Genomic DNA, 23924 nt, shown 5'->3' on the forward strand with positions numbered 1-23924 from the left:
GTGGAGACGGAGGGACAGAGTGTGGAAGCCTTGGGCAGCAAAATTCCTGACCAACCCGTGAAGCGTCACAGACGACGTGTTTTAGCAGAGGAGGACTGTACTGTTGAACTACAAAAGTCAGTTACCAAGGGGTGTCTTGATTGCAGGATAGATAAATCAGCTACACACACGGGTCAAGCCCTACTCTGCATATATATTGCACAAATTCAAGTCACTTCTGCTGCCGTATTGTCCCTGCCATCGTGGACCACATTCTCTCAGGCCAGTCTCAACATAAGCCTTTCCTCCCTCCAACCCGTCTGTCAGACATCCCGCCATAGCAACAAGTGACACACTACACCACCAGAAACCCTTCCGTGCCAGAATCGGAGTCCCGCTGTCCCCAGATAGACCCGAAAGCTGTCGGGCCTGACACAGCTCCCAAACTTGCTCTGCCCCTTTGTCGTTATAAACACGGTTACACGAGGAAACATGGCCATTCTCTCAAGTTTACTTCAGTGCCACATCTGGGGGTGCACACCCATGATCGCAGTGGAGGCAGAGGGGTCATGAAGATAATCCTGAGCTACACAGCACATCCCAGGCCAACCTGAACCATGCATCAAAATAAATAAGTAATCTACCGTCGTGATCACAGAGATGTCATTACATTAATCTTTATTTTTAAAATACTACCCCTTTAAATTATTAAAAAATATATTTATTTGAAAGATACTGTTATCCAAGTACTTCTTGGTCTCACCTTCACCACCTGAGTCTATATTAGTACAATTATTTATTTTGTTCGGAAACATGAAATATTTGTCATAATTAAAGCATCATATACTAGCAACTGTTTCACGATTTTTTACTTGAATTGCTGTGATAGGAACACAGAAATTAATATTAAACATTCAGCAAAACGGTATTAAAAGATGTATTTGGAAGCTCTGCCCAGTGACTAACAGCTTTTTGTTTGTCTTATAAAAACTCAATAAGTATTTATTGGTCAAAAAAAAAAAAATGACAAGCGTATCTCATGTTGTCTGTGTCTAGAGGATTTCATCCTGATGAGTTTTTTAATTAAATGAGCCTCCACAGCAAAGATTAATTAGTACAGTGTGGCACCATTTGTCCTGCACCAGGCAAGATGGCGACGCTCCAGGCTGTCGTCATTGCTCACCAACTTCTACATCCTGCTGAGAGGATCCCACCTACACTGTGGGTTCGACGGATTCCTAGCCTCAAGCAGAACTAGTCCAACGACGGATGCCTTCCAGAAGGGCTGGCAGTGGTTTCCAGTTCTAGTTACACAAAATGAATCTCATGTTACTGAGAAGAAATAAATAGGGGGGCTGGAGAGATGGCTCAGCGGTTAAGAGCACTGACTGCTCTTCCAGAGGACCCGGGTTCAATTCCCAGCACCCACATGGCAGCTCACAACTGTCTGAAAATCCGGTTCCGGGGGATCTGACACCTTCACACCAATGCACATAAAATAAAGTTAAATAAACCATAAAAAATATTTTTAAAAAAAAAGAAAAGAAAGAAATAGAAAGCTGGGCACCCGGCACCCCGAACAACCTGGGACATTGTCTCTGCCAAATTAAGGAGCATGGAAGACAAAGCCTGAGATAGGAAAGACTTGCATACTAGACCTGACATTGCCAAGATAGCTACGTGTTTGCCTCGATGATGTGTCGGGGTTAACATGGGCAGGCTTGTAGCATAAGCAGGGCTGTATCCTGCTTCTGAGCACCTCCCAAGCAGGCAGACATACTTATCTAGTCACACAACCAGGTGGAGCTCACTTCTGTGAAACCCATTTGCAAAAAAAAACACTGAAGAACCTCACAGACAGAATGCTGGCCTCTGTCATGCTGGCCTCTTCCATGCTGGCCTCTGTCATGCTGGCCTCTGCCATGCTGGCCTCTAGCATGATGGCCTCTGCCATGCTGGCCTCTGTCCTGAGGGCCATGCTGGCCTCTGCTATGCCAACAGAATTCCCTGGGTGTTCCCTGAGCTTTGATTCTAGAGGTCTCCAGCACCCGTCCCTCAGGTCACTCAGGTTCTGTAATCAGGTAAGTTGGCTCTCCGTGAAAACCAAACAGAGGCCTTTCCCCAATTTTGGGGGGAAAACGTGTAAACATTTATATTACACATACCCTTTTCAAATGTTTCCACTTAATTCCCCCAAATCTTAGTACCGATCACCACATGATCAAATACGAGTTTAAAATAACATATAGTCAAAAACACATTGTGGAGGCCAAAGAGATGGCTCAGCAGTTAAGAGCACTTGCTGCTCTTGGAGAGGACCCAGGTTCAGTTCCCAACACCAGAGCCATCCATAGCTCCAGTTCCAGGTGATACAATGCCCTCTTCTGACCTCCTTGGGCACCAGGTACATGCATGGTGCACCTGCATACATGAAGCATTACATTCATGCACATAAAACAAAGGCACTTACATGGTGTAGAGACATACCTGCAGCCAAACACTCATACACATAGGCAAAATAAAAAAAATCTTTAAAAAAACAGTCTTACATATTAAATTTTAAGATATAAAACTTCCATTATTCCAATAAAATTTATCTTCTACTGGCCAAGCCAGGCCTTTTTTACGCAAGAGAAATAATGCAATCACAATTTCGTGGCACCTTGGATACTGGACACTTTGGAGGCTACCCAGAAGTCGTGCCCTCTGTGTAAGCCCAAGGGTCGCATGCTCGTTCTAGTGCCGCTCTTTGGCATGAGTTGGACTAGAATCCCACAGCGTATTCTTCAGGAACTCACCAGAAGCCAAGGGATTTAAATTACGCAGTGTTTGGGGCTCCTGGTGAACCATGGGGCCAACTGTGAGACAGGGACTGTGGCACCTGTAGCCCCAGTCACTTGAGAAACGGGGGCAGTGGATCCCCTGAGCCCAGGAATTAGCTCTAAAGGGTGAATGAGACTCACTGACTTCCGGTAAACACACCAAGCAGATTGTCATAGACACTAACCCCTTTTCTGTGTCTTAGCGACGACCCTTCACCCCCAGGAGTTTCTTAAGCTATCGCTAGCCAGCGAGAGCTATAAAGCCAGCCGCCCTTCTGTATCTCTCCGGCACGCTCTGATCGTAAACTCCTGCAAAATATACCTCGGCTAAGCAAGCTGCAGAAGAATCGAAAGGGAGGAAACTGTGAGACTCCATTCTGGCCGACAAATAACTTGAATAAGGCTTAAAGAGATCAATGAACTGGTAAGATCAATAAATTGACGCAATCATACAGCACCAGGTTCTTTTTTGCTGAATGCACCCAACATCAGCGTGTTCAATGTGACCGCTTCTGGGGATCCTCGGGACAATCAGTTTTCCAGCTTTACGTTGTACCAGTAGAAATAATCAACCATTCCCTCACCCACAGAAGAGGTCTCACCCCGCAGCTAACTCTGGGTGCGGCCAATAGCGCAACCACCCCAATCTGTAAAGTAAAGGGAAGAAAGTCTGTCCAGCTGACCACTGCAGTGGTCGGCCAATAGAGTCCTGCTGCACTATCAGGATTCCCCATGACCCCCGGCTGTGATCACCTGATTCTTTCTCAACATCTTGGACTGGATAGATTCCAGTCCTACCGGGCAATAAAATAAAACAGGGCATATTTCTATGCAAGAGCATTTGTCTAAATTTAAAAACAGTCTTCTTTTATTTTCTAAATGCTATCAAAATAGGCAATTTTTTTTTAATTAGGATCTCACTGTGGACCAGGCTGGCTCGGAGATCTGCCTGATTTTGCTTCCAGGATGCTGGGATTAAAGACATGCGCCACCACACCCCTTGACTAGGCCTGAAGATTCTTTAAGGAATTCCTAAACCCTGCGAGGATTTCTCCGTCCACCTTGACCTTTTCGTGAATGCATCTCTTTACTCCCTAGAATATTTAATTTTACTTTAAACAATACTAGATAACGTTTTCAGTTTGGGAAAGTGTGTAACTTTGGTTACGTCTCAAGCCACGGAATGAAAAATCTCTAAGCGTCCCTTAAAGTTCTAGAAGGTTTATCCTACCGCTAATAAACAAAAGTCATCCAGCTCTGTGATAGCCTGGAAAATCCATGGAGACGGTAGAAAGCCCCAGGCCACCATGGGTTGGGAGGAGAGGAACGAACACACAGCACCCAGAAGTTTCCAGCACAGGGAAACTACTCAGTGGAAGACTGAAGTGAATTCGTGTCCTTGACAGTTGTTAAAATCCACAGAGCCCATGCCCATAAAGTCACCGGAAGTGGTGGTGAGTCACCTGCTGAGGGTGCTGGGAACTGAACTTGGATCCTCTGCAACAATTGTGCCCATCCCTCCCTGCTAAGCTCTCAAGTCCATTTTTTTAAAAGAGTTTAACCTTCAAATGTTACAGAAAAAAATAACAGTATATATTATCCCTCTTTAAAACTAAGTTAAGCTGGGGTTAGAGAGATGGCTCAGAGATTAGGAGCACCAGCTACTCTTCCAGAGGTCCTGAGTTCAATCCCCAGCAACCACATGGTGGCTCACATCCATCTGTAATGAGATCCGGCGCCCTCTTCTGGTATGGAGGTATACAGGCAAGAGGAACATTGTATACATGATATGTAAATAAATCTTTAAAAAAGTGAGCTAAGTCATTGGCGAGGTTAATTCTCCAGCAAGCAGAAAAGGAGAAGCAGGAAAGCAGCTGTGTTGTAGGGCCTGCCTGTGACATCACTGAGAACTTGGCAGAGAGGATGTGTGTGTTTCTGTTTGGCAAGAGAAAAAAGCAAGAGAAGCCAGCCAGCACCAGCCATCAGACACCAGTGTTATCTTTTAAAATCTGTTCTTGCTTTGGGGATTTTTGCTTTTGTCTATTTGTTTTGTCTTTTGTTCTTTTGAGACACAGTTTCTCCGAAACTCACCCTGGAGGCCAGGCTGGCCTTGAACTCAGAGATCTGCCTGCCTCGGCCTCCTGAGGATTTGGATTAAGAGCAAGCACCACCACTGTCCAGATTGACAGTCCGGGTTGAAAATCCATTCTTGATGCTAGAGAACACTTCACAGAAACGCCAGGCAAATCCATTCGGCATCCACAAGCGAATATGCATCATTTTGAACCTCAGTAATAGATTTAGTATAAGGTAACCAGTCCCATAATCTAACTTCAATCTAGTAGGACATCAGGAGAGTATGGTTAATTCAGAAAGTAACAAGCCAGCTGAAGTAGCTAGCCATCAGATGCACCCCCTCAGGCAAGGCATACCAGTCTTTCATTATAAAGCAACACCTGGATGTATCAATATTCGAACTTAGCCTTCAAATATTCTGGTCTTCAACCACATTTACAACCCATTTGTGGTGGGTTTAAGCGAAAACAAACGGTACCCATAGACCCACGGGGTGGCATTTCTGGGGGTGTGGCCTTGTTGGAGGAAGTGGGGGGGGCAGGGGGTGGACTTGGAGGTTTCCGACGATCAAGCTACTCCCACTGTCACTCTCTCTCTCTCTCTCTCTCTCTCTCTCTCTCTCTCTCTCTCTCTCTCTCTCGCTGTTGCCTGCAAACCCAGATGTAAAACACTCAGCTACATCTCCAGGACCGTGTCTGCCTGCCTGACACCATGCTTCCCACCATGCCAAGAACGAACTAAACCTCTGAACCTGTAAATCACCCCCCAATTAAATGTTCTCCTTTAGAAGAATTGCTGTGGCCAGGGTGTCTCTTCACAGCCGCAGAACCCATAATTCAGATACTACTACTTGTATCCTGCTGTTAAGACAATCACTTACGTAAAGCATAAGGAGGAGCCATGATGGCCACATTCAACAGGTCTGAAAGTGAGTCTCCATCAATAGAGATTCAAATGTCGAGGGGACTGCTTCCCCAAACCCACAATACAAAGCCAGTTATTCATCATCACTCGCTGGAACCGTGCTACAGAAAAGTTGTGAAGACTCCATTTGAGTTCGTTAACCTGAATGTGCCAAGAGCCGTTACATTTTCTCCCTCCTTCGCCTTCAAATGTTAAAGTTTCAGTACCTAATGCACGGCATACAGTTGCAACACAGATTTGCAGTACCTAGTGCATGACACACAATTGCAACACGGGTTTGCAAAAAGGTCAACCGCACTTCCTGTGAGAGTTATGTGTCTCTCATGCATGCTTGGTGACGCCACATGGCAACTTGATGCAAATCCAGGGACTGAGGTGATAAAGATTGCCCCCCAAGTTTGCACAAGCTCCACCATGTTGAGGCTCTGTCTCCCATGAGTAGAGTAGCCCTGTAGAAAGTTTGCAGGATTGGAGCATTTGCGGGAATAAGCTTCCGCGTGAACACCTTCCAGATACCACCACCCTTTTATTTCCCTCTTCAGTGGCTTCCTTCTCCTTCTGGATCCAAGGTAGAAGCCCTCCTCACCCTCTGAGATTCCAGCTGCCCTTCAGGCACAGAAAGACCACAGCGCCTGAGAAATAGTCCGTTCAAAGTCACCCAAAGTTGGGAGACCATCCTTTGAGCCCCATGCCAGCCTCTCAGAAGGAAGTTCTCCACAAACACATGAGCTCGCCTTTAAGAATGGGTGGGGTCAAGACAAGGAAGCTGGGCAATCCCAGTCAGCTTTAATTACCTAAGCAAGACTTGAATACACGCAAAAGGCTCCTCTCGGGAGCCCTTCAAAGCAGAAAGCTGAGGTTTGTGCACAAAAAGTCACGATGCAAGGATTATCAAGGTCACTCATGGAAACAGATCAAATGGCTAGAGATGCTGGCAATTTAGGACCTTCTGGCCCAAGCTGGTGATATAAATTATCAAAACGTGGTAATATAAATTATTGACCTCCATGCTTTTTATTTACGTCAACTCATTGCTTACAGTTTTTTTCAGTATTTGGGTTACTAGTTCAAAAGAAGTCAAGAAAATAATTTCGTAGTATGGGACTGCTATCCAACTTATATTGTCTATTTTATCTTAAACACCAGTGAATAGTGTTAAAATAAATAGCTTCCTACTCTGAGACCAAGAAATGTATTTCAGGGGGCTGGAGAGGTGGCTCAGTGGTTAAGAGCCCTGCCTGCTCTTCCAAAGGTCCTGAATTCAATTCCCAGCAACCACATGGTGGCTCACAACCATCTGTAATGAGATCTAGTGCCCTCTCTGGCCTGCAGGCATACACACAGACAAAATATTGTATATATAATAAATAAATAAATCTTTAGAAAAAAGAAATATACTTCAATAAGAAACTTAATTTGCATGCTTTATTAATATTTAATCCAGTTTTTAAGCTATGTGTTGAAACGTTGCTAATAATCATTCCAAACTCAACCCCAAAATTTGTCATAGATGAAATCATTTTAAATGCATCACAGCAATGGTCAAGGGCAGGCAAGAGTCTGGAGGAAAGAAAAAGAAGGGAAACATGATGCAATTATAATCTAAAAAAAAATAAAAATGATTTTTTGCAAAACTGCATCACAGCCAGCATTGTGGTGCAGTGCTTTCAATCCCAACACTAAGACAGGGAGATGACGGGTTCCAGGCCAGCCTGGGCTGGAACCTTGCCCCCCACCCATCCAAAAAAGGCACTACACTTGAATAAATTTCAAGGGGAAAAAGAAACACTATAAAATTTGGACTGCTGACAGGTACATCAGATCACAATAGTGTTTAAATTCCACTCAATACAATTTAAACAGTGATACAATGTTTTCACTTTAAAAATCAATATTTACATTATGCCAGAAATTACATCCTTTGTATCTTTCTAACTTTGCGAAAAAAATCTTTAGGCATCCAACTAAAAATTGCAGGGGATACACGGTTTATATTTTTTTAAAAATCTTGTAGAGATTGAAGATAGAGGTGAAAATGCCCCACTGAGATGTTCTTGGCCTGGGCTCCTCAGTCTACCCAGGACAGGCTCCCTAGAGAGCAATCAAGCTAAAAGCTTGAAACTGAGAGTGTGCGCACAGGGACCGTGACTTCCTGCGGGGGTCTTTTAAAAGCTGTCTTGGTGAGAGCCTGACTGAAACCCTCAGAAGAAGAGCTGGGGAGGTGGCTCAGTCCAAAGCGTGCTTGCTGAGCAAGCACAGACCGGAAGTCAGATCTCTAGCGCTTACCTAAAAAGGCTGCACGGCAGAGCACACCTCTAATCCTGGTGCTGGGTGAGGCAGGGAGAAAGCAAGGTCTCTAGGGACTACTGGTCGACCACTAGCCTAGCCAGTCCTTGATCTAGGTTCAGCGGGACGCCCCGAACACTCAAGCCAAGCATGACTGCATAGGCTTTTAATCCCAACACATGGGAGGCAGAGGCAGAAGGATTTCAGTTCAACACCAGCCTGGACTACATAGTAAGCGTCACACTAGCCAGGGCTTCATAGAGAGATCCTGTCACAGAAATAAAATAATAATAATAATAACAATAATAATAGACCTTTGCTACACAGGTCTGGCAATTGAGTTGGATCCCTGGAGTCCAAGATGGAAGGAGAGAACAAATCCCACAAAGTTATCCTCTGCCCTCCAGATGTGTGTCGCGAATTAGGTCGGTATGATACGTAACCTGGCTAACTCAAAAGTAACAGGAACACTTTAATGGTTAAAGAGGGGAAACTTACACTATAAGAATGAGAGTTCTGAAATCCGATAGGTCCGGCAGGCACCATGAAGAGACAGCATGCACCTGCATTCCCAGGTTTTTCTACCTGGGCTCTAGGTGGCCACGCCCTAACTAGATGTGATTGGTTGAAACTATCAGTTGATAGTTTCCCCATCACATGTGTACTGTGACATGTGTGCCCGCACACATGCATCTTGCACACAAACTGCACATGAGAAAGAAAGAGAGAGAGAGAGAGAGAAAGAAAGAGAGAGAGAAGGTGAAGACACGATATCACAATAAGGAAGACCCAATATCAACTTCTGGTTGTCTGTGCATACCCACACCTACACACATATGAATACATACAAACATACACAGAGACAAAATCCTCAGAACACAGAAAGTGATGCACAAAATAGCATTTCCAGGAGCTGGAGAAATAAATGGCTTAGTGGCTGAGAGCTCTGTCTACTCTTCCAGAGGATCCGGTGTTGACTCCCGGGTCCATCCGCACGGCAGCCCACAACCACTTCCAGGGGCCATGACAACCTTTTAGGACCTCCTCACTCATCAGGCATACATGTAGGGTCCAGACATACATGCAGGCAGAACACCCATACATATAAAAATTCTTAAAAAATTAAAATGTTAATTCCTCTGGAGCTAGGAAGATGGCTCAGTGGATGGCGTGCTTGCTGGGCAAGCAATGGAAGGACCTGAGGGCGGCTCCTCGGAACCCAGGTGAAAAATCAGGCATGAAAACACAGCCTGTGATCTCTGCACTGGGGTAGGTGGAGACAGTGGGACCCCAGGGTTTGCTGATCTCAGCGCTGGGGTAGGTGGAGACAGTGGGACCCCAAGGTTTGCTGATCTCAGCGCTGGGGTAGGTGGAGACAGTGGGACCCCAAGGTTTGCTGATCTCAGCGCTGAGGGGGGTGGGTGGAGATAGGAGAACCCCGAGGTTTGCCAATCTCAGCACTGGGAGGGGGATGTGGAGACAGGAGGACCCCGAGGTTTGCCAATCTCAGCACTGGGAGGGGGATGTGGAGACAGGAGGACCCCGAGGTTTGCCAATCTCAGCACTGGGAGGGGGATGTGGAGACAGGAGGACCCCGAGGTTTGCTGATCCAAGAACACCTGCAATGCTAGGCCTGGAAGCGTCGCGATAGGCTGATAGGCTAAGCAACAAAGACCAGGAAAATAATGCGGGGGAGGCTTCTTACGATTATGATGAAACAAATGCGCACCGGACACATGGACTCACACAGGCACACACGCTTACCCGGATGCATAGCTCCCATGAAAACTCCCAAACAGCTCCTTCAAGAACCCTCCAGATCGGTGAGGAACACAGATAAACTGACAGCTCAAATACTTTTTTTTTTTAAATAGCGGGCTGTCCAGTCAAAAGATCTGCCTGAAGTTACCCTTTTCCACAAAATTAAAGTCGTCTCCCGATCTAGTCTCTACGCAAACTAGAAACAGTACTTTCAGCAGAAAATGGGATTTCTGTCTTGCTCCCAAACATAGACACACCTCCCCATCCGGCCTCTTTGAATGCATTAAAAGTACGTATTAATTTTCCCTGGGTCCACACCAAGAGTCTAAACATCCAGTTTAAAGTATAAACACATGGTCTCCTCTACCAAGCTCCTAGAGGGAGAAAAACTTGGAGGGCAAACGAACTACCGTTTCAAAGAGGATTTTTTTTTTAACATGAGAACTGGACCCAGAGAAGGTAGCCGAGCTTCTGTATTCCCCTGGAGCAAGAATCCTCACCAAGATCTAATTAAACCTACATCAAAGTGCAGCCCAGGTAATGAGTTTTGCACCTTCTGAAGCCTGCAGGCCTGAATCTACCCTGAGGTGACACCCAGGCCCCAAAAGCTTGGTCTGCCAAGGGTTAGATAGTAAATATCTTTACCCTGTTGGCCCTGCGTCTCTGTCCTCACCTCAAAGTGGCACCAACAATGCAAGCCAACCAAAGAAGGATACGATACGCTCCACCCAACTCTTCATTGTAGACACCAAAATATGAGCTTTATTAGAATTGTGTGTGTCGTAAAGTGCAATCCTTTTGATCCTTCTTAACTATCTAATAATGTGAAGATTGTTCTTAGCTCATAGGCATTGAGAAATGCAGGTGGTCAGCAGGATTCAGCCAGGAAACAGAAATCCGCCAACCCTTAGAGTCACCGATGGCTCGCGTCCCTGTACGATGCTGAAAACCAACAACTGTATTTCTTCCCAACCCCATCCTAAAGTTTTTATTCTGCCTGATGACTTCACTGGTGGCTGAAGGATTTTAGGTAACATTTTGTCCTTACGAGAGAGGGGGGAAAAAAAAATCCAAATCCATGGACTGTTCTGTGTGTGAGGGTGGCTGGTACTTATCAGCTTGGGTTCAGGGACGGTCTTTTAAGCCAGCGTCAGCAGCAGCCTGATGGCCTTGGTCACATCTGGGACCCTGGTCATGGCTGCAAAGATGGAAGCCACAGCAGAAAACATTATTCCATCCCCCGGCCCCTGTCCAGCCCATTTCCCTGCGGTAGCTAGAGTTTCAGGGACCAAGAGCATCCTCCTCCTCCTCCTCCTCCTCCTCCTCCTCCTGTCCCTGATGTATTAGGCCTGGTCTCTACTCTGAGAGCCAGCCTTAAAGATACAGCAGCCTGGAAAAGAATCTGCCCCCAAGGCACAGCCATCTATGCTCTGGGCTACCCCTAGCCTCTTCAGCAGAAGGCTATAGCAAAACCAGCTCCTCTTCATTAGCATCACCTGATACTGCCTGGTACCCCCCCCCACACACACACACACACACACGGAAAGGCCCAGGCAGGCTCCATGGGGGTTTGCTAAGACCTGGGAGCAACACTAGCCCCACAGGGTGCTGTGTGATCACGGCTGAAGCAGCAGAAACCCTAGGATTCCTTTAAGGCAGACCTTGAGACAACAAACCCCAGCCTCTATTTTCTAGGCAGGGAGCAGGCCTGGCTCATTGGTGGGGCTGCTAATTACAGACGATGGGAAAAGATGGTTGCTGGTTGGTGTTTCAACACCATCAGCAACGGACAGCAGCGGCCCAAAGTGGCCTCTCTACCTCTTAATACAGCCACCAGACCCAGCCAGGGCCAGCTTGGTCTCAAACCCCAAAGTCCCACATCTGTAGGCCTTGGGAATGGTCATCTTTAAACAGACCTTGGGATGAGGCAGGATGTGCCATCCCAGGCTGGCAATTCAGTGACCTTAGACCATGATGTCAGCCATTGAAATGGGGATGGGTACGTTCCTCTGGAGGCCATGCAAGGGGAAACGGAGACCCAGGGAGATAAAATGACCAGCCAGGGTCAGATAAACAATTTGTGGTGGGAATGGAGCCAAAAAAACATGGGTGAGAACAGTGAAGACGTCATTTCTAAAAACAAGTTCTGCACAGAGCTCAGATGGGGCCCTGTAACAGCAGAGGTGCCACAGGGACCATTTCCTAGGTGCAGGAGCCCCAAGACTTCCTTCCGCTATGCAAAATCATTTCTCTTCTGTCACTGGCCACACCCTGTTCTCAAGACCTTCTGCTGGGCCGCAGAACCTATCCGGCCTCTGAGATGCAGCCTCTGGCTGTGTTTCCCTTTTGGCTTAACTAACAACCTCCACGGTGAATATCTCCAACCTAAGAAGCTGAGGCACACGTTAATTGTTTCGGGGAGAAGCTAAGTGATTGGTTTAGCGCAGAATCTGGGGGCTTCACAAGTGCACCTCAGACAGAGCCCTGCCCGGCAGAAACCCACACAATCCACCTCCTGCCAGGCCCTAGCTGGTCCTTTCCTCGATTGCTTTTTTCTTCCGCCTCCTTTGCCTCCTCATCTTCTTTTTAGATTTTTTTGAGAGCTCATCCCACACAGCCCCCAGCCTTAAACTCACTCATGTAGCTGAGGCTGGCGGTGGACTCCTGCCCCTCGTGTTTATAACCCCCAGTGCTGCAATTACAGGTGTACCCAGCCACACTTCCTCCACTATAAAAAAAAAGAAGAAGAAAAACCTTTCCTAGCCTTCTTCCCCTCCCCCACATCTTTCTTTCTTTGCTCTGTTTTTGCTATGTTTGTTCTGCCCTTTCGTTTTCCTATTACCTTGCTATATTGTGCCCTAAGTTTCTAGGGGTAGAACAAGTATGTTTTAAATTTAAACACACATATGTATCCAATGATGCATGGGCTCCATTCTCTTTAAGCGATGTATCCTGCCACTCTAAAAGAAAGAGTCAAAACTAAAATGACATTTTACAATGTATCCTTCCTGTCTGTCTGATACTTTGAAATTTTTTCTTCAGAGACCTCATGGATCAGGTGTTTTCTTATTGCCTTTATAACGGTTTCCTTTGTTCCTGTTAATAGGACCATAGACCAGACCTAGGGCCTCCTGGATGCCAGTCCTTCCCTCTAGCACTGAGCTACAGCCCCGTCTACATGTACGGTTTTCCTTTTACCCCATAAATCTCCACCCCAAGGCCTGAAATTCTACACGCAAGTTCTTGAACATTCTCTCATAACACTTTTCTTAATGACTCTTTATGATGACGGCTTTAGCAAACTATTTTGCTCTCAGACACGGCCTCAAAAAGGCCGTCTGACTCCGTGTGGAGAGGAGGCAGCGTTCTAGCATTCCCAAAGTCCTTTTCGCCAGCTTAGCTCAAGAACGTCCACAAACTCCGGTCTTTTCCACGCACACTTATCCGGGTGAATCCATCTAAATGTAAATTCTGAGGGTTAAGTGGCGAAGCCAATTGACAAGATAAAACCCAAAACAAAAAGAAAGAACATTGTTTTAATTGTAGGATACCTGATAAAGAGATTTCATACAAAAATCAAGTATCTGTGTGTCACAGTTGTTATGTTAGAGAGAAATAAGACAAGAGTAAAGATTATAAATTAAACAAACAAAAACTATCACTTAAACCTATTCTGAGAGAGCTGAAGTTGACCCTCAAATACTCAGCTCCTTAATTTGACCAACGGGGAGCCAAGATCCAGGGACTATTGGCAAAGCACCACAAATGTCCGCTTGCTGTACTTAGACATTTCCCACAAGCAGATACCACTGCACCAATTTTACAGCCAAGGACAACTGTGGCCCAGAAAGACTAGGACGGCAGCTAAGGTCAAAGCTCTGTGTACAGCCCAGACTCCTAAACATCAACCTCAGTGTTCCCCCCACAGCGCACTTCTCAACACTGTTCAAATGAGACGCCATATTTAAAGTATTGTATGCAGAAGTTCAGAGCCAGGGAACCTGACCTGAGACCTTTTGCTAAAAAGCGGAGCTCAGAAGAAGGCTGTCCCTATGTCCCTAATTAGAACTAAGTGCTGTGCTCATCTGGTGGCCCAAAGAGATAAATGCCTCCAGGCTCCAAAGTGCCTAGAATCTTCGCACCCCTACACTGCCAGTGACCGTACTATTTACTCAGATTGCAGGGGGTCACGTCTTAGCCTTGTGGCCTTCGGTACCCTTACATCTGGGCTCTGTTTAAAAAAGAAAAAAAGCTATGAAAAAAGTTTCACAGGGGTAGAAATAAAAATGACAGGATCTTGATGCCTAAAACCACTGCCCAGGGCAACCAGTTCCACCCGCCGTGAAGACAGACACACCATTTAGTCACCCTGGCCTTGTAGATTCTCCCTGTCCCATCATGCCTTGCAGGTGAAACAAAAACCCACTTTAAAGGCCACTTTCAACATAGTCACTTAGGACAGCTCTAATACCTAAACTCCCTTCCAAATATCTGAACTGAAGTATCAAACAGGGAGAAGCCGAATCCAAGTTCTCTTAAAAAACGGTCAAGACGGGATTCTTGGGAGCCCACTGGGTAGGCTGCTTGCCTGGCATAGCATGAACATGACCTTGGATTGGATCCTGAACACCACAGAAATCCCGTGGTAGTACAGGCATGTAATCCCAGCACTCAGGAAGCAAAGATGCTCAGAAATGATAGGTCATCCTCAGCTATATAGCAAGTTCAAGGCTAGCCTGGGCTACATAAGGCCTTGTCAAAGAGAGAGAGAGAGAGAGAGAGAGAGAGAGAGAGAGAGAGAGAGAACAAGGCGGGGGGGACTAGGGATGGTGGCACATGCCTTTTGTCCCAGCACCAGTACTCAGTAAACTGAGGCAGGAGGATCTCTGTGAGTTTGAGGCCAGCCTGGACTATCCAGCAAGCTACAGAACAAGTCAGGATTATACAGAGAGACCCTATCCAAAGGGGTGGGGGCAGGAAAGGACACCCACCTGACCCTACTCCCCAAGTGATGGGTTCAAGGTGAGCACCACCATACCCTGCTCAGACTGTGATTTTTCTGTCAATCAATCAAAGACAAAGAGAGCCTTGAAGACAAGCTGTCAGATGAGAGGGGACATCTCTGACAGCGCACAGAGGGAACAGGAAGGAGTGGAGGGTGGAGTTGCTTCCAGAAGTGCTGAGGCTATTGTTAGGTTCACCTTGGCAGATGGTAAAGTTTTGTGGCTTTGTCTGTTAATTTTCCAGAGGACTGTCTTCCTAGAAAAAGCTGCAGTGCCCACACTAACCACTACATAACCAGTCCTGTTTAGTTTACACCATCCTATGGAGATGAATTTTTGTTTCTTTACATCAGAATCCAGATCACACCAGTCCTGACTGGTCACGTGAGAGCTCTTCTCTTTAATCCGCTCACTCTCAACTCTCCCCGCCCCCGCCCCATGACTGGTGTGTTCTTTGAGAAACAGGGCCATTTGCTTCCTATAGTTTTCTTAGAGCCCGTATATTTTAACTTTTTACTTTAAAACACAGAGCATCTCAGACCGTCACTATTCTTTTACCCATGTCCTGTGCCACCGAAACCATCCAGCTCCCTTCTATGAAGTCCTTGCTATTCCCGGACGCACATCTGTCTCCTGAAAACTGCCAGGACAGGCAAACCGTTCCACCAAAGCAGGGGTATCATGAATACGGAAGACCCCAGAAGGTCTTCTTCAGCCTACATACCAGTTTTCTTCCTGGGATGAGGCAGGTATGCGTTAACTTGTACAATACCATGCCTATGGATTCAGCGGATGCAGTGAGCATTGCAATGATTCAGACTGACTTCTCCAGATATCCAGGCGAGGCCAAACAGTGTTGAGGGTCTCAGAGGCCAGAATGACTAAGACTATATAGTCTGGGGTCGAGCCCACCATGCCATGATTCCCAGACTCACGGGTCCTAAATAAACTCCTCAGTCTCTGGGTTCTCGCCACGTTGGACCTCGCTGGGCCTCGCTGGGCCTCGCTGGGCCTCGCTGGGCCTCGCTGGGCCTCGCTGGGCCTCGCTGGCCCATGCTGGCCCAGCTCACCAGGGCTCATGAGAGATCCAGGGTCTGGAAGAAAAGCTTCCCCTAAATGAAAACAACTCAAGACCATTCTCAAAGGACCACACTAAGAGCAGCCTCAGGGGTCCTGTGTTTCCGCTCCTGGTTCCTGGACATCTCAGAAGACCTTCTTGGAGAACGGATCCATGGTCCCTCAGCGAGACTCAAAGTACATTTATCAGGCTGGGGGAAAGGCTAAAGCTTTCGTCACCACAAAGAGGGAGGACGCTTCCTCACAGTGGGAGAGGCTGAATACTTAAGGAGAATCTGTACCCGTCAGCCTCACTGCATAGGCAAGAAAATCCAATGCCGGGGACTGCAAAAAAACATGTAAGTACTAGAAGCTCTCTAAGTGGAATCCTAGGACATTTATTCCCAATCTGATGCTATTTTTTAAATAAATCAAACGAAAACCAAAGTAATTTAATATTGAAACTTCCAGAGACAAGTTAGAACTGCCACTAAATTTCCATGTCAGGGCAACACCAGTGTCACAGTGTCTCTACAAATCTAATTAATTTTACTAAAAGCTCTGGAAGCTTCCTTGGGGCAAATGGTCTTCCAGTATTAAAGATAGCTAGTTTTCAAAAGGGGAGACAAGTGAAAGGTTTTTGGTTTGGTTTGGTTTGGTTTGGTTTTGGTTTTGAGACAGGTCTTTACAGAACCCAGGTTGGCCTTGAACTCACTATATAGCCAAGGATAGCCGGTGATGGATCTGAACTCCCGATCCTCCCGCCTCCACCTCTGATACTAGGATTACAGACATGTGCTCCGTGTGCAGGCAGAATGACTATCGCGATTTGAAGGTAGGCTTGTGAGCCATTAATTTCACCTTTCAGGTCCCCAAGCTCTCCACAAACACAAACACTGGCCAGGAAAACTGTCCGCCATCAACCTCTGAAAGACCAGAGGCAGACAAGCGTCGTGTAATAAAAGAAACCACCTATAAAATAGGCGCTCAGATTCCTCATAAACTGAAGTAGGGAAAGAACAAGACTCAGTCTCTAAACCGTTAATGTTGAATAAACCTCTTCGGGAATCTGAGACCATTTAACTGACGTGCAGACGCACACGTCAGCCACACGCGGGGGAGACACTGTAAAGCAGACTCCATTAGAAGGACTGCGTGTGGGAGGAGCAAGGCAGAGCTCAAGCTCCACCAAGACATCCAGTCCGGCGCGTCTTCACTTGACAAAGAGGAACCTAGCGCCCAGAGATCAGCCTTACACACGTCCGCCATCCCCTCAACTTAGCCCACAGCAACACAGCCTCGGTCACCACAGCCTCCCACATCTTGGACAAGAAGAATCAGAATTCTTGGTTCTTGCAACCCGCCGTTACCTGCCAGAGCCAACGCGTGAGGTAAAAACCTTGTTCTAACCTCGGGCTGACACGTGGCCAGCAGGCTCCAGTGTAAACCGAACTCACAGAAGCCTAACCTGTCGCTGTCAAACCTCAGGCGAGCAAACAGGGGCAAGATAGGAGTCTGCGTGTGTGGCCGTCAATATTTAATAGCACCATTATGGTTCTCAAAGGACCACGGGGTAGGGGAAAATAACACGGTCACCAAAGTCTGTGACCATCTATGAGAATTTTTAAATGTTTGAGTAAATGGTGGGTCAGGAAGAAAAAGGCAAGTCAGTGAGTGAGTCAGTCGCCGGGAGTTTTCATGCATAAAGAGACTTCCAAATGATGCTAAATACCAAGAGTTTTTTTTTATTATTTATGTATTTATTTATTGATTGATTTTACATACCATCAAGAGTTTCCCTCCCTCCTCTCCTCCCGTCCCCTCCCCCCACCTCATGTCCCCATCCCCCCCATCCACTCTTCCTCTTCCTCCATCTCCATTCAGAAAGGATAAGGCCTCCCATGGGAGTCAACAAAGCTTGAGGCAGGACCAAGCTCCTCCCTATGGCACCAAGGCTGGGCAAGGCCCTGGGAATAGGTTCCAAAAATCCAGCTCATGCATCAGGGCCAGGTCCTGAACCACTGCCAGGGGCCCCACAAACAGACCAGTAACTCTTAAAACAGCTACGCCCACCGCTGTCATTCTTCCTAACTTTGTTTCTTGACAGAGAGGAGGGGCACGTGGGCCGTGATGCAAGCACGGGAGTCAGAGGGCAACTTGTGGGAGTCAGTTCTCTCACACCACGTGAGTCCCAGGGATTGATCTCAGGTCTTTCGGCTTGGTGGCAAATGCCTTATCCAGTGAGCCATCCTTCCGGTACCATTTTTAAGATATTAGCTTCAAAATCAAATTTTCCTGGGGGGGGGGGGGGGGTGGAAATCTATTGCATCAGATTTCTGCTGTTTTATGGGGGGCTGACCCAAGTGCACATGAACCATGATGAACATGTATGTGGCCAACAGAGAACACCTCTGTGGAGCTGGTGTCCTTCTGTCTTTGCATGGCATGGGATCCTGTGATCTAAGCCAAGCTGTCAGCCTTCTACAGCAGAAGCTTTCCCCACTGGGCCACCTCCGTCGCCCTCTATAAGAGCCATGTCTTAACTTCGAAAAGCACAGCATTATCAGATGTCTGGCTTATAGGAAGTTGTGCAGAGCTGGCCGGGTGGCTGCAGAGGTATAAAACCACCCATCACCAAGCCTGGCAACTTAAGCGTGATGCAAAACCCACACGGTGGAAGAATAGATGCCCACAGGTTGTTCTCTGACCTCCACATATGCAGGAACATGATACACACACACACACATACACACACACACACACACACATATACAAGCCTTAAATTTTTTAAATGCAAAAAAATTAAAGAATTACACATGTTTAAAATAATTTAACATTCCATTGGAAATATACTAGCCATTAAGCACCGTAAGTTAATACATCTACGTATTTATGTTGCTGAGATAGAAACCTTCTCAGGATGTGTCAGTTCTGCGTCTTGCATAAGAACCGTGTCTCTCTGGGCTTCTGTTCACTCTCCTCTGAGAATAGGAGAAGTGAAACTTAGCGCATTCTTTTCAGAAAGGAGGCTCCATCTATTCTGGGCCGGACTTTCATTTATCCCGAAGCAGGCAGTAAGGGATTTAAGGGACGCATTTCTTTATTTCGAAAAGTCCTTGGTCTAGAAAACAGACATCCACAACGAGAGATACTGCTGCTATCACACAGAAGTGTTAGGTCCGTACCTGGCTAAAGGGACCCTTAAAGGAAGCGTATCTAAGATGTCAAGGGCAGTTATTTCAACTGACTACGGAGGCTTCAAACTCGCCATTTGCTGGTCCAGCTCTCTGGTTTCCTAAGGTGGCCCAGTGTTGATGATTAAAAGTTCCCACGTTGTACAAAAATAAACAATCAAGAAAAGAATCAACGTGTTCTAACACATCACTCGGTGGGTGCAGGGGTGGTAAGGTTAATGGGACAAGCCAGGGACGGGAAGTCAGGGACAGAGGCCTCAGAGCAGGTCCTCACTCTGACCCCCACCCGCAAATGCTCTGCAGAGCTCCCCCACCCCGCAGCTCCGTACCTGCTGCTCCCCGGTCAGCTATGAAAAGTATGACCTGTATCAGAACCCCACTTATGCAATCAGACGGGCAGGGGAGGTCACTGCCCTCAACTGCTCTCTGGGTGTGTGACCTGAACAAGTCCATCAACCTCCCTCCCTGTTCCTGTGTCCTCGCCCATCCAGCAGGATTGACAGCCGCACCATCCACCTAGGGTGACTGAGGATTAAGAGATGATTCACCACCGCAAAGGCCCAGGGTACATGCCATGATTAGGCGCAGGGCATGAAAGGCCGGCCAGCAGGTACACTCCCAAAACCGTACCACTGGGTCACGGGTGACCAGAACAGAGTCCAAAAGTTAAATTTGTTCTTTTCCTCCTTCGCTCCTGTAGCACGGGCAGTGTTGGCTCGCAGACCCGTGCATCCAGGGTGGCTGGAAAAATCTAGGACAGTCTGATAAAAATGTGTCCAAATACCCCACGCTGTGGCCAGAAATCCTGTTTTCAAAGGTTCAGGATTTCTAGTCTCTGGCCACAGCTGCCAGACGGTGCCTTTGGCAAGGAGGTGGGTGAGCTAGGACTTGGCGAGGAGAAGCTAAATCAGAAGGCCTCCAGGCGGGACGCTCGGAAAGGGCCAAGTGCTGAAGCATGTATCTACCAGGCTCTCCAAACCAGAGAGCGGTTCTGCTGTCGTTAGCAAACTCACGGCAGAAAAGCAAACCTTTCATGGGCAAGGACACTGTCCGCCAGCCTGGCTATGGAACTTTGAAAGGGGAAAAAAACTGAAGGAAAGAGCCAAGCTGATGCTGCCGTAAGCTGAAATCTCTACAGCCCTTTATCCCTCTCTGCATAAGGAATTCGCCCTACAAGTTCCGTAGAAAAGTATTAAATCCAATTGCAAAAAGGCCGCGTGAATGCTTATTTTCAGCTAAGCACATTGCTATTTGGACATGATGAAAGCCACTCCAACCTTATGATTATCTCGGTTCTCCCAAGATGTAAACAAATGCCTTCATGTCCACCTAGGCGGAAATGGGCCTAGGACTGTATTAATTACATAGTTGAATAACAATGTGGCGGAGGAGAAGCAACCAATGCCTCCAGTTGCTATGGACTGTCTTGGTTTTACCACCAAAAGCTGGGAAACCCCCTCAGTCCTGGGCAAACTAAAATGGTCCCAAAACACTATCAGAATGGGGGGGGGGGGGGGAATGACGGAAGGGCAGACTTTCAAATGCAGAAGTGCTAAGTGGAGCATGTTTGCAGCAGTGGCTCCCAGTTCCTTTTCACAGCAGAAGACTAAAAACCACAGCAGCCTCTCCCTTCCCCCGTTTCTTTTCAGCTTTCCCAAAACAGTTAGAAAAGACACATCGCTTCCCCTGCTTGACTCAGAGGCCACTGCAGGATTGGCTGTTGAAGTAGCGACCACCACCACCCAGCCAGTTCCAGCCTTGGGGTTGGTAGGCCAGAAACTGTCACCGGTGATCACCTCTCACCTCAAGGACATCCAAAATCACAGCGAGAGAACTGGAAGTTATCAGTGGCAAGAATGTGTTCTCAAACCAAAAGCCCCAGAGCTGTCGCCAAAAGTCAAGATTTGCCTTGCAAGGGCTGGAGAGATGGCTCAGCAGTTAAGAACATTGTCTGCTCTTCCAAAGGTCCTGAGTTCAATTCCCAGCAACCACATGGTGGCTCCCAACCATCTGGAATGAGATCTGGTGCCCGTTTCTGGCCTGCAGGCAGACACAGAGACAAAAATATTGTATCCATAATAAATAAATAAATATTAAAAAAAAAATAAAAGATTTGCCTTGCAAGTAGGCCTTGAGCAGACCAGGAAGAGGGAGGCCGAGAGGGTTGTATGCCATCCCTAGGTAGAGAGCAAGCCGCTCCACCACCAACTGAAGTAGGATTCCGTGCCGGTGTCTTTCTCTCCACAGTGCCAGGGCAAAGCTCTTCTAGAAGAAGCTTAATCAAAGGGTCGTTAGCAGGAGTGGATGAAGATCAGAAGCAACAGCTAAGAAGCACACCTCAAAACAAAAAGCAAGACTATATAAGGTAAGAGAGAACACACTTCCTGGACCCAAAGAAACACAGAAACCATCTTGGCTCACCACTGACACCCCGCCCCGCCCTACCACCACCCCACCCAGTCTTCCTCTGGCCTGGTCCCTAAACAGCCTGGTGGGTTCAGGTGTTCTGGGGTCACGGAACTCCTGGGCTCTTTCTATCTGTCAGGAGACAGAAGCCAATGGAAGTTCTATCTCTTCTCCCTGGCGGCAATTGTAGTTTACTGGGGAAACAGAGGGTATGGACTTAGAAGCGTTTCCACAGATAGACATCTTTGAAGCCTGAGACTAACATCCTGTGGGGGTGAACCCAGCAGCACAAGCTTCACCAGGGCTGATGTGATTTAGAAGAGCGTGCCTTCCCCTACCCGACTTCAACACAGCTGCCCAAAGGAAGGAGGTGTCTCTAGGCCTCAGATCTCTGCTGCAAGCCGAGCTTGGGAGGCGACACCACCACCAGCCAACAGCAGAGGGTCTTGAGGCAGCCTTGTTTCTTCTCTCGGTCACTTAGAAGCTAAGGCATTCAGGATAGGTGATTTGCATCGCTAGAAGGAAAATTCTGCACGAAATCCTTTACTATATATAACGTAACCATGCCTACTAGAACCACGTTGTTTAGAAATTAACAGAAGGGAAGTATGCGTACCGTCCACGTTGACAGGACCCAGACTCAAAACAATGTAAGACTTAAAGCAAGCAACTGTCTTAACAGTTGGCGGAAAATCGTGAACGAAGGCTAGGGGAAAATCCTAATATCAGTTTACAAGCGCGTTGGCTGCTCAGGAGCCAATGAGGAGGGGCAGGTTCGCCCCCAATTAGCAGTTGCTCTCCCTGCTAAATTTAACAGCGTTTTTCAACTCAGTGAGTTCTGAATGGGGTGGGGGAGGGGAAGGGAGAGGGGGCAGTAACTCTGTAAGGACGACAAGAAGCTGAAGCAAATTCAATCCAAAGGGCATAACAAATCACTGGGGATCACTCCTGCAGTGGGTTGGGCTGTATTGAAGTTGCAGGACCTTCTGGCCGGGGTACTAACTCGCAAGACACCTCCAAAGAAGTTTGAGATGTTCAATAGCGAGGATTGGCCTGTCTGGCATCATGTGTCAGAGTCAAGACTGCCTCTCTGTTACCAAGACCCCAAAACAGTTTCACTGAGGATGAGTAGACCCGGGCCTGGAGGAACATGGTCTCCCCTCGCTCCCCTCTCCCATGGAAAGAGTTACAAAGAGGTTTGGGGGTTTTGGGTTTTTTTGTTTTGTTTTGTCTCGCAACTTGCTTGGGCTTCCATGAGTGTCAAAGACCCAGACGTGTAGCAAGGACTGTCAATGGGATTCAACAAAAAAATCCCATGACTTCAAGCAGAACTCCAGGGCTGCCCGGTGTGACATCTCGGTCAGAAAAGCAACAAAGCTGATGGAGGAACTAGCCTCTGCAAGCTCACCCTGGGACCTGACTTCACCTCCTCCGGGGAGATCCGAACTGAGCGCGCGTCTCTCAGCTCTCAGCACCCCCATCCCGCACCCACACCCAGCCTCTGGGCAACTAAAGAGGAAGTCGAGATGTCCTAACCAACGGATGAAGACAACCGACCCCACCGGAGCGGGGATCCGGGCCAGACTCTTGCCTGGCACAGGAGAGCTCAGGAGCCGCGAGCCTCTCTGCCGACGTCCACCTTCCTCCTCCTGACCCCGTGGGCAGCCTTCCCCGGGACAGCCCCAGGCTGAGTGCTCCCGACTGCGCAGCACGGCCCGGGGCTCCCCTCCCCCGATCGGTGCGGTGACCGCCCGCATCCCGCCCCCCCCCCCCGACCCAGTCTCATCACGGCGGCCACTCCCGCAGCCCGCCGACCCTCTCCAGCCGCGAACGCGCACTTGCGACGGCCCAGGGCGGAGACTGCGCGGGAGCCGAGCCCCGCGGCCGGCCGTGCACGCTCCAGCCCTGCGCGTAAACAGCTCCGGGCGCGCTCCGCTCGCTCGGCGCCCGCCGCGCCCCCTTCTCCGCGCCCTGCGCCCCTACCTGGTCGCAGAGTTTGAGCACTGCCATTCTTCCGCTCCCGCGCGCGCGCGCGCATCCAGGTCTCCGCTCCGCAGATGTCACGCCGCCGGGCGCCGGGGCGACGGAAGGGACAGCCCGGGGATCGCGCCGGGAGCCCGGTTCCCCGATGTGACAGCCCTCCCGCTGCTCGGCCGCCGCCGCCAACCGCCCGGAGCCCAACCCCGGCTCGCGGGAGTCGCAGCCCGGCCCGCCCGCCTTTATACAGGAAGTGCCGGCCGCTGCCAGCTGGGCCGCCACTGACATCACCGCGCGCTGCCTCCCTCGCGCCGCCCGGGCCGACGCTGCCTCCTGCCGCCCGCAGCCGCTCCTCGCAGCCCGCGGCCCCGGCGCCCTCCCGCACCTGCACCCCGCTCGGCCAGAAGCCCCGGGATGGGTAGGGGGCGTAGGGGGGAGCT

At 48.3% G+C, this 23924-nt stretch overlaps 1 protein-coding gene across 4 annotated transcripts in view; it reads right to left on the reverse strand.

The window, feature by feature from the left end:
• The window catches only part of Ankrd44 (ankyrin repeat domain 44), a 239073-nt gene extending 215451 nt beyond the window's left edge, over positions 1 to 23622 (reverse strand). For all 4 annotated transcript variants that reach the window (XM_087902417.1, XM_087902416.1, XM_087902418.1 and 1 more), the window contains exon 1: positions 23491 to 23622. In XM_087902417.1, the coding sequence (XP_087758543.1) occupies positions 23491 to 23517 (27 nt within the window). In that variant the 5' untranslated portion in view covers positions 23518 to 23622. The remainder of the gene's footprint in view (positions 1 to 23490) is intronic.
• Between the last annotated feature and the right edge of the window lie 302 nt (positions 23623 to 23924).

This window comes from Myodes glareolus, chromosome 27 (assembly GCF_982192425.1).
Source record: "Myodes glareolus chromosome 27, mMyoGla1.1, whole genome shotgun sequence".
Lineage (NCBI taxonomy): Eukaryota > Metazoa > Chordata > Mammalia > Rodentia > Cricetidae > Myodes > Myodes glareolus.